The sequence below is a fragment of the Haliotis asinina genome, chromosome 4 (genome assembly GCF_037392515.1).
Source record: "Haliotis asinina isolate JCU_RB_2024 chromosome 4, JCU_Hal_asi_v2, whole genome shotgun sequence".
NCBI lineage: Eukaryota > Metazoa > Mollusca > Gastropoda > Lepetellida > Haliotidae > Haliotis > Haliotis asinina.
This window is the reverse complement of record NC_090283.1, coordinates 46,937,106-46,948,651: the sequence shown is the minus strand read 5'-3', so window position 1 is coordinate 46,948,651 and position 11,546 is coordinate 46,937,106. Positions and strand designations below refer to the sequence as shown.

The 11,546-nt window shown below is 40.1% G+C and overlaps 1 protein-coding gene across 1 annotated transcript; it reads right to left on the bottom strand.

Annotated features, from left to right (window-relative positions):
- Nucleotides 1–5,238: 5,238 nt before the first annotated feature.
- On the bottom strand, nucleotides 5,239–10,337 carry LOC137282784 (monocarboxylate transporter 12-like). Its single transcript, XM_067814574.1, has 5 exons — nucleotides 10,151–10,337; nucleotides 9,333–9,476; nucleotides 8,097–8,900; nucleotides 6,958–7,008; nucleotides 5,239–5,360 (listed from the first exon to the last, which is right to left on the bottom strand). The coding sequence occupies exons 1-5, from the start codon at nucleotides 10,335–10,337 to the stop codon at nucleotides 5,239–5,241; spliced, it is 1,308 nt and encodes a 435-aa protein (XP_067670675.1).
- Nucleotides 10,338–11,546: the final 1,209 nt, after the last annotated feature.

Here is an 11,546-nt window from a genome sequence, read left to right as displayed (position 1 = left end):
TTTATTTATTTATTTATTTATTTATTTATTTATTTATTTATGTGAGGAGTACGTAACTTTAAAAATATGCACTATGAGCCGATATATATAGAATGAGGTTATTTTTCTCTCTCAACCCGTGTGTGATAGGAAAGTAAGACTTCACTATTGTAAAGGCTCATTAGGCGATAATACAATCAATACATACACAGACGTAACACATGGTAATATACAGACATACACAAAGTAATATACAGACATTCACACGGTAATATACAGAAATACACATGGTAATATACAGAAATACATATGAAATAAATACATACGTGTGCTTTAAATTGTCCTTGTCCAAGTATGTCTGTATGTGTAAATAACCGCCTTATCTCACATTGTTTGTAATAATCACTGATTCTCCTTGTGATCAATAGATTCAAGATAACTTTACCTTTATTTCCATTTGATCGATGGACGCAATGTAGATTAGATCTCATAAATCCGTACCTGTCGTTGCAAATATTTCACCTGAGTGCTAATTAAACATCAACGGCCGCCTTGTCGTAAGAGGCGACTAACGGGATCGGGTGGTCAGGCTCGCTGACTTGGTTGACACATGTAATCGGTTCCCAAATGAGCAGGTCGATGCTCATACTGTTGATCACTGGATTGTCTCGGTTATCTACAGACCACCGCCATGTAGCTGGGATATTGCTGAGTGCGGCGTAAAACTAAACTCACTCACTCACTCACTCACTCACTCACTCAACGGCCCCCATCCTTAGCCTTGCTATATAATATGACGACCATGTTAACATCTTCTCTACACAGTCCATGATTCAGCATGTAAAGATATTGCGGCCAATTTCTGGATCATGACGATCGACCTCAATGGGGCCTCATTAAAATCTATATGTCATAGACAACATTTGAGTGTATATTAGCTCACTTATCACTTCCTGCATGAATCGCGTAAATGAATCCACGAGGATGGTATTTTGTATAATAGTGTAAAGACAACAACCAGATTTGAAGATCTGCCAACACTTACGCAGTTTGCATATATGGTTTATCGATTACCGCATTATTGTAGTAAAGTCATGATGTACTACTACCAACTATGTAATAATGCAACAGAGGGCACGTATCATAATAAAGAAACCCTTGAAACAAGGTACAGAGATGGAAGTCTTTGACGGGCATTTAGAAGTGAAATACACAAAAATTAAGATTTTGTTTAATGGATATCAACTTCTTTATATGAGAACACAACGTTTCGGAGTTAATGCTTACTCCTTCATCGGGTCACCTGATGAAGGAGTAAGCATTAACTCCGAAACGTTGTGTTCATATAAAGAAGTTGATATCCATAAAAAAATCTTAATTCCTACAGAGATGGAGTCCGGGTAAACAGAAAGTGAAAATGATATATCGGATTTCCCCTCTCACTCAATGCAAGATACATGGAATTTCAAGCAATACATGGAATATTCTATTTAATACTAGTATTTACCTTTTGCTGAAGAAATGATAGAAAAATATAAACAAAAATAGGACCGAATAAAGAATAATATATTTCACGACAATATAGGTCTTTTAAACGTCTGGATTTAATTATTTACACAACTTGAACAAAAGTATTCTTCACAGCTACACATTACGATCAGTTAACAAACTGTGGCCCTGTGTTAGACTAGCAGTCTAGATTGAAGGGTTAAATGCGATATTAAACAGACTCGAATGCAGCTTTTTGGGGAGGGCGTACGATTCTATAATTGTAGGAGTACAATTACGATAAAACATCTCTACTAAAATTTAAGGAACGATTGTGGGATTGATAACGTAACTACACAAACACAAACTATGCTTATGTTTGTCAAAATTTATAATTACCTATCACTGATCATTTCTGTTTGCATTCATCAGTTTAGAGTGATACTAACGTTTCACGGAAAGTCGACTACAGCGGCTACTGGTACAATCAAAGGGAGTTAATTTGCAGGGTTGTAACTTTTGCAAACAAATCGCCCCGTCAATGTTGCTCAACACCAAAATTACATCTATAAACTATTTCTGTGAAAAATAACTCCCCAGCAGCTGCTACATGTACACGTAGTCTTGCCTTATTGTCGGAATAGATACAAAAACGACTGAATATTCTCCCACCTTCTTATCAATTTATCAATCAACGTTATATGTTCTTTGATAAGAAAACAGGGCGGTTCAAGTCATTGCGTGTGCATATATACACAGTATGGACTTAGACCTACTGTAGACCGAAAACATTTGCCTAGGTTAAACAATTCCTTTTCCAAGTACAGGCAGTTGCAGACACCCACCCCGGTCCCGCACAAAATGTCACCTACCTAGGCATCGTGTGAAAACGTCAGCACTAGATATTGTGAATTGAGGTCAGTTTGTAATTACTAGATTTACAAAAACATAAATATCTTGCAGAATATCATTCAGTCACGGCTGTCATATGCTTCCATCAGAACTGAAGTTTACTTATGACATCCACTAACTCAATGAAGTTTATTTAGTGTAGCAGAACCTGGAAACTACAAGAAACTAAACAAACCAGCCGCAAATCCGCATAAAAGTAAAAGTATCTGTGGTCACATTAAACAAAATTAAAGTCATTATGTTAAAAAGGACAGCGCAAAATATTGCGAGTTTTTATAACTGGGGGGTTGTACATTTAAACCCTACAACAATCTTACACAATACAACCATCCACATCTGCACGTACATCTCCCTGAATACTGCTTGTTAAACGAATGATTCTAATTCGGTGTAGTAGAGCTTAATGTTCACTGCAGTGAAATATCCTGTGTTATTACATTTACTTTTATTTCCTTGGTTGCTAATGGGGTGTATAACCACAGTACTGACTGGAGAACTACCCTGCCATACAGCACCAAACGTGGTGTTGCCCAATAACTAGTCAAGAGACAAACTGGATGGAAGCATTTTCAACCAGACAGAGAGATTATAACGCAAAACTCCTTGGGCAGGAGTAACCTTATTGAAAAAAGGGATTGATATTTGTATTCCTGTGACATATTAATATGATGTAATGAAACAATTGACCACAATTTGAACAATTATTGTTTTATTGACCAAACAATTCTTCTGTGGACCAATCAGTTTCTTGGATTCAGAAACGTATCGCGCGCGTTTATGTATGGTCAATAACTGATAACCGTTTCCACTGCAATAGAAATGTCATTTTTTGCAACTTCAGAAAACTAGCCAAACTGCCGAAGACATACCAATTCCTGCACCTGTAACACAAATGAATTAATGAAATGTGTGTTCAAACAAATGGCTGAAGAGCTACACAGTTGTAACAACTGGAGCAGGAGCAGGTCGAAGCAGCCGGTGCCAATACCAGCTGTCCCAGGGTGCTGCTTCCATCTAGATACCCACCTGATAGGAAGTCAGCACAGATCCTTGACAACCATCTTAACCTTCATATAATACACTTTAACAGTAAAACATGTTTTCATGACTGAATTAGTTTCCGTGTAAAGGGTAGAAAGACTAATGTAAACTAATTACACTCAAATCATATTTCTCAGTAAATAACCTGATGTAACAAGCAGAGCTAAATATGCTAAACTATCTCACATAAACTCATAAAACAGAATCGAATGAGCTAAGTGTTGCACATTTGGTATTACACTTTCGCAGTTAAGTACAAATTCTGGTGGTATTTAGCTATAGTTTAGGTTGAGCATCATCCCACATTCACATTCTCAGAGTCAGATATATGGTGAGTGAGTGAGTTTAGTTTTTACGCCACACTCAGTAATATTCCAGTTATATTGCGGCAGTCTGTAAATAATCATGTCTGGACCAGACAATCCAGTGATCAACAGTATGAATATCTATCTAGGGATACGCTGAAATGTATCAGCCAAGTCAGTATTCAGTATTTCTTGTATCCATATAGAAATGATTCTATAAACCGATAACAGTTTATAACTTTAACTTTTGCGTTTCTGAATCACACCAGTTAACAAACATCATCGAATCAAAAACATTACATTTGGATTATTGGATTATCTGTTCCGCGTTCTTTCTTTCTGTTTTTATTTATTTTTTTTTTTTTTGGTGTTGTTTTTTTTTGTTTTTTTTTGTTTTTTGTTTTTGTGTGTGTGTGTGTGGAGGGGGGGGGGGTTGTTCGGCTTTTCGTTTGTAAGGGTATACCTTGTTTTCATCGTTTTACATATTCTTTATTCAAAAAGTAATATAATTTATCGCCACAGTTTACATAAACACATATTCTAATTATATCGTCACAGCATCACTATCCAGCTGAGCTGCTCATAGACGCTTTGGTTTTCACTCGATCATTGGAAGTCATCTCAAACGGCTTATCGTTTTATTAATCTCAACTCCCTGGGGATCATACGACTGGTCCGGCCAACAGGCTTACCAAGTTCTTGTGGTTTTCTCATCCTTACGGGGCAACGGTTCAGTGCTGGATGGACTGGGACACATAGTCACAGTACACTGTCCAGGTTTACTGCACGTTGCTGTATCCGCAAGTAGGTGCTGGCGCGTATTCATGTGCCAACCATGTGGTCATTTACCAACGGATTCGAGGGTTCTTTTGGTTGTCTACTGTGTACTAAGGGGTTGGACAACTCTGGGAGGGCCTGCACACGAAGTGTGTTTTTTTTAACACAGGCATACTCAATCCAGGCACCTCCATATACAAATACGCAGAGGAGTCTGTTAGTTCAATTATTTACACAAATATATGGTGGAACCACCACTGAATTTGTCAGAATTAGAAAATGTCCGGATTATTGAGGTGACTTAATATATCTTGGAACACCAGTAATGGGAATCATCAAGGATTTCCACTGTAACATGTACAAGTATCAAGATTATACAGTGTATTGTCCTGTTGTATCCCACGGCAGCGTTAACATTTAAATTGCCCGTATTAACAAATGTCCGGATTATTTAGTTGTAATTTGAAAACACACATTCGCCCTCAACGTTTTACCCGGATTCCCGAATAAGCAAGCATCCAATATCAAAGTGTGTCGTCCAGAAGGTAAGGTTTCCGTATCTGCCAGTGTCCGGATTGACGAGAGACTGTGTAATGTCCCAGACATACATACATGCCCCGCTAAAGAGGGTCGTCCTGAAGGCAGGGTTCCAGATTGTGAAGACTCCGACTGGCAAGGTTGCACCGTGCACTGATTAACAACGGGTTCAGTACGCTGACACAAATATCGACCGTATTTAAGCTTCCATGGCCTCGCTTTCCGGTAGGGTTGTAGCAAGTGGTGTGCCTCGGTCTGGAGGTTCGGACCTCACACAGATCATCAGTAAACCAAATATGGAGGCCAGGAGAAAACAGGAGCCTGAATCGAAACAAATCATTATGAGTGAGTGTGTGAGTGAGAAGGTGAGTGAGTGAGTGAGTGAGTTTTAGCTTTACGTCTATCAATATTCCAGAAATATTGGGGAATACAAAAAATGGGCTTTCCAAAATTGGTAGCAGGTTGGTGCCAGAGCTGATGTAGACAGAGAATAACATTCGAGATAGAGACTCGAGATAAGTGGAACGTTCAGATAGAATATTCGATGTAGATATTGACAAGATGCTAGAAGTGAGTTAATTTTAAACACAGCGTGAACAGTATTTAAGTTATTTCACGGCACAGATGCGGGGTCAGTCGGATGCGAGGACGTGACCACAAAAGTGAACAGAGTTTCAGGATTAATCATACGTACTAATAGTATGCGTACACAAGCATGGAATGTGCGGCTGGGCAGAGCAACCGTATAGCTCACGTACTGTACTCACATACAATGTATACTCTTCAAAACTTCGTTTTCAATTGATGATTGAAAAAAATGGGATATATACACCCGTGCATAAATTAAGCACCATATTTTTATGGCCAGCTGCGCCTTTAACGCGAAGACCCGTAAAGATCCGGGTAGAATAGGCCTTCAGCAACCCATGCTTGCCATAAAAGGCGACTATGCTTGTCGTGAGAGGCGACTAACGGGATCGGGTGGTCAGGCTTGCTGACTTAGTTGACCCATCTCATCGGTTCTAATTTACGAGCTCATGCTGTTGATCCCTGTATTGTCTGGTCCAGACTCGATTATATTTAGACCGCCGTCATATAGCTGGAATAGTGCTGAGTGCGGCGTAAAACTAAACTCTCTCACCCACTCACTTTAACGCGAAGCGAGGGATATAGTATTAGACAGCGCTCGTCCGTCCGTATGGCATTCACTTTTCACACTTTATTCCTTTTTAAGTTTGATTTGATAATTTTCGGCAGGGGATTATCTCATCGCATTTTCATCAACATATTCTGCCATAAAGAACCGAAAAGGTTATGGTATTTGCAAAACTGTCAATGGACAAAGCGACTTAATAACTATAGGTGGAGCACATTGATGGCAGTGCCCTAACGTTTTCACAGCACCTCATTGTATCTTCTAAATAGGGTGGTCCTTAATTAATGCGTGGGTGTATCTACCGGAGTCAGTCGATGTTGATGTTATAATAATGGGTAATTTGAGAGTGCATCTCTACTTCCTACAGTAATCGTTCTTGAAAGATGATTAGCGTATGACGTGAAATTCCCATGGTGTACGATTTTCATTCTCAAACAGATATTATGACCAGAATCAAACACTAACAACGGTGTGATACAAGATGATTGTCAAAATTAATGGTCCACAGTAAATTATTGACCTTCTTAAACACCCCCAAAGTCAAACACGTGCATGGGGCTATGCGTGTGTAGTGTTTAGAGGTGGTGACGAAGAGAAACGGTGGTGCATTCATAAGATGTGTCTTTGAACAGTTTTTGAACGATTATAATTCCTATACAAATTGAAAGTTCAGGTCCCCCTAATATAAAGAGTATATTTGCCTTATCCAATGTGGAACATCATCAACAAAGCCTGTTTACTTTGATACCTTGAATTTCTCACCTGAAAACATGAATGTAGTGTGATAATGTCCAGTCGCCTCAAGCAGCATTCCTGAAAAAGTGAGAGTGGTTAGACGGTTTTCGTTTTCTAGCATGACATTTCCACTTACTTGGAGAGAAAAGCCTAACGTTCTTACAGATTGTAATGACGTGTATTCCATAGGTGCTAGCAATGGGTACATGTATGGAACTGACAAACCATGATCATGAAAAGAATACATTGGTTTGAAATTGAGAAGAATGGGTTATAATCCAAATTCACGAGTAGCACTCCACAGTGGACCCCAGAATTCCGGAAACCTCATAAACACGTAACATATTTGCACGAAATACATGTATTTTACCATTCCGCCCAGAGTGACATCTTGTGCTCTGGAACAATATTTACACGAGTCATCATCACAGACATTCTTTAATTACACAAAGAGGTTAATAAATGAACAGGAAATCATTTGGTCGCAGATGCATCCGACCATGCATAATTCATAGTCAAGCCAAAGTGGTGAAGACCGCGGATTTGACTCTGCCGTACTTTTCATCATATTTGCTGTAAGGTCGTCATTTCCTCATTTTGTAACCAATGTTGTGAAAATCAAATAAGGGGCTTGTGGAGGAATGTTGTCGATGGTCACAGGTACAGTTGCGAGAACAAATGGCGGGACGATGCAACTGATCCATTCAATGACTGATAAATGTCTTTCAAGACCCCGACCCCCAGCAAGACCTAGACCCCCATCCCTGTCTTTCTTAAAACACATACAGGTACTTAGTGCTTTGAATAGCCATAACATTACGTATAGGGTGTGCGCTTCGTGCAAACGACAATGCTCAGCATGTTTCTGCTTAAATCATCATGTCCAACTCGCAATGGCGCCTATTTGGGGAAACGACAAACCCCCACTGGTCTATATCATTCAGCAATGCTCTGAAAGAATTAAGGTGCAACTCCTAATGTCGCCCATTTCGGTGATACGGCAAACTGTCATTGATCTATGTCATTCAGCAATGCTCTGAAAGAATTAAGGTGCAACTCCTAATGTCGCCCATTTCGGTGATACGACAAACTGTCATTATCTATATCATTCAACAGTGCTCCAAATTAGAGAATTAAACCCAAAACTATTCCAGTCTCTGACTTACCTGCAATGGGCCCTCCTACGAGGAAGCCACCTCCGCTTGTAAACATCACCAAGCCCATGGCTGATGCTAGATGTTGTACTCCCACGGTGTTATATGTTATTGGGTTTAACAGGGACCAGGTGCCACCATTATAAAGTCCGTAACAAAACGAAAATACTATCTTTAACACAGGAGTTCGAGTTAATGAGTATAGGAAGTACACAAGAACACTTGTCAGACCATTGACCCCTATGTAAAGAAGCAATGGTCCAATTGAGGGATCCGTTGCAGCGAATCCGAGGCAAATCCTGGACAGAATTCCACCGATACCAATAAATGATACAAGTGAAGAAGCGTCTTGGAAGGTAGAGCCTTGTTTCATGAAGAAGTCGGGCAGGTAGAGCTTCTGGATAGAGAGTCCAGTTGTGAAAACTATAACGCTTAACAGATACAAGGAAAAGGACATGTCTAGGAAGGGTGGTATAGAGCATGAGCGGATTTTGTTGAAGCAGGATTGGCATCTTGAGGCTAGGTTCTCCTGACTGGTTTTTCCATCTGCTTTTTTGCTCTCGTGACTTTGGCGTTCATGCTGGGATGGTCTCATGAGAAAACCACAGACACAAGACTGAAAGGCCAATGCTCCAAGAAGCAGAAAGGCTCCCTTGAGTCCATACCCGTCCACCAGATGCTGTGTGAGAGGGGGAAGGAGGAAGTTACCAAGTCCACACCCAGCTATTCCTATCCCCGTGGCTAGACTTGTCTGCTTCTTGAAGTAAAAGCCGAGCAGCACCAAACACCCAGTGAGACACAACCCTTGGCCAAGTCCTAGAAATACAAATTCAAATACACAGAAAGAGAATAAAACTTAAAGGGAATAATGCCATGATAATAACAATATGTTACTTGATTTATAATATAATGTGGTGACTAGATGCTTCTTTCTGACTCTGTGTGTGTGTTTGTGTATGTTTGTTTGTTTGTTAAAAGATAAAAGATATGTTGATAAAAGATAAAATATGGGAATAGGAAATGAAAAAAGGAAATCTCATAAAAGTAAAAGTTCATGTTGATATATTCTATTTATGAACGTGGCCGAAAAAGTTGCGTTTCTTTTGTTGTTCACTATATATCAAATGATAAATCATGACCTGCTTCTAAATCAGCTTAAAACAGTAATAATTTGACAAATAAGCATTTATGTAAAAGTACGGTTACATTAAACCCCATACCCCACACCCTTGTCTTGTTCGTACTTACCCGCCATCAGGGCGTATGTGAGGAAGAGCCAGCGTATATCATGAGCGAGGCTACTGGAAGCAAACCCTACGAGGCCAAGCACACCACTAACTATGACACAACACCGACAGTTCCATCTGTTGATGATGAAGCTGGCAACGGGGGCTGAAAATAATTCAAAATTGGTTAACAGAGAAACACCAGATGAAGTTGTGAAGGGAAGTGGGTGTGAGTGAATGTATTTTTACGCCACAGTTAGCAATATTCACCCTATAAATGACGACGGTCTGTGAACAATAGAGTCTGGACCAGACAATACAGTGGTGAACATCCTGAGCATCGTTCTGCGCAATTAGGAACCGATGAGGGCAGTGAACCTGACCACCCGATCCGTGAGAAGGGAAGCACGACAAAGAACCATCTAATGGTGTCCCTCGGCTTCAACAAAATCCGTTTCTGCCAGACAAACGGCTACCAATTTCTATCAAAACACTTTAAGGCTTGTTCATGAGTGCGCTGTTTCAATGCAGCATTAAACGGCATTCTGTTATGTTACTTTACGTGTAAGCTTACGAATGTGGGCTGAACGAAACACGTGTGGAGATCGCGTTACTAAGACTACAGGTGTGGCATTGGCAAGTCTGGAGTCATAATCATGGCTAAAGAAACTGATTGTCCTAAGCCAAATATATATTGTAAGACCATATTTAACCTTACTTAATACGGTTTACTTATATCGTATGGATTGTTTCGAAACCTTCTTCATCCTTGAACAGTACAGCTGGCAAATGCAATATTCTTTGTGTAGCGTTAAGTCAATACTTCTACTGTGAAAATACCTGAAAGGGCAAACATGCAGGAGTAGAGAGAGCCGATCCATGACGTCAGTGTGACGTCATCTTGAAACGTCTCGAGGAGCGCCACGTGCATGACGCCAGCAACATAGGAGAGGCTCGTGTTCAGAAATAGCGCACAAAGTGACGCTACAACCACCACCCATGCCCATGGCTCACGTCGGTCGGACATGCTGGAATCTCATCTGGGTCTTTCGTTTCAACTATAATGAGAGGTGGACGCATTAGACACGAATCATTCTAAATATACTACCATAACGACTGTCCTGAGACATGGGAAGGTACACAGAGATTCGGTGAATACATCTAACATTAGCAGATATTGAGAATGTACATTTTTCTATATGCATATCAAGTACATTCTCAGAACACTCACAGGCTGGAAGACCATATGGTTGTACAAACGATAGCCTTTGTATGAACTCAAGAGATCACTGCCGCTTACTGTAAAAGCTGAAGAAGAGATTCCATCCAGTCTGGAAGAATACGCTGACCAAATCCCAAAGAAGCCAACCCAAATGAGGGTACACATATCCTTACTCAGTCAGATCGGATGACAAACTCAACCTTCATGTCAAGAAACCATTTTGTTGTAAAATAAATGACAGTCTTTGTGAGATATCAAAGTATCTTTGCAGCTTAGTGTAGAATTTGTACAAGAAACTCTGTACAAGTTGGAAATTAATCACTGAATTACTCACAAATCTGAGAACGTGAGTGTACATCTCCCTCCTCAGTCATAGGTAATTTGCCGTACAATTGATGGCAGCCTTTGTATGACATGAATATGTCTCTGCAACTTCCATATGGTTTTGTACAAGGGATTCCGTACAAGTTAGACACATGTCGGTGACTGACCCACACCCACAGTAGATGACAGTGATTTAGAATGTAGTTTATCCAAAAGACACAAGACTGGTACACATATTTCCATGTTAACTGATCGGGGCTTCTGTTTCCTCACCTCCATGGTATACCTAAATAGTTCCTGTCTTTAACAACATCAGTCGTAGGAGACGACCAACGGGCTTGGGCGAAAAGGGCTGGCGTTTTGACACATGTCATCGTATCCTAACTGAGTAGATCTATGTTTATGTTGTTGATCATTGGATTATCTGGTCTAGACTCGATTATTTACATGTAGCTGGAATGATGCTGAGTAAGGCGTTTACACACAAAACCCAAGCAGTCAGCCAATGCAGTTTCTTATATTGGTGTTGGTGGTGAAGGAGGTTCAACCGCCGGTTTGCATTCCAGGGGAACCCCACGTTGAGGTTTTCAGATTCTCACACAGAAAGTATCAGTTCGAATGGATTTGGATTCATTTTGATTCATTACTATGACAGTGTTTAACTTAAAGCATCAAACCCCCGTGGTTCCA

Excerpts from the sequence above, each read along its gene's own strand:
- LOC137282784 (XM_067814574.1), bottom strand. The coding sequence starts at position 10,337 with ATGTCCGACCGACGTGAGCCATGGGCATGGGTGGTGGTTGTAGCGTCA. Across the intron at positions 7,009-8,096 it reads CGTAGGAGGGCCCATTGCAG|GAATGCTGCTTGAGGCGACT; the intron begins GTAAGTCAGAGA and ends TCACTTTTTCAG. Across the intron at positions 5,361-6,957 it reads CACTACATTCATGTTTTCAG|GCTCCTGTTTTCTCCTGGCC; the intron begins GTGAGAAATTCA and ends GTTTCGATTCAG.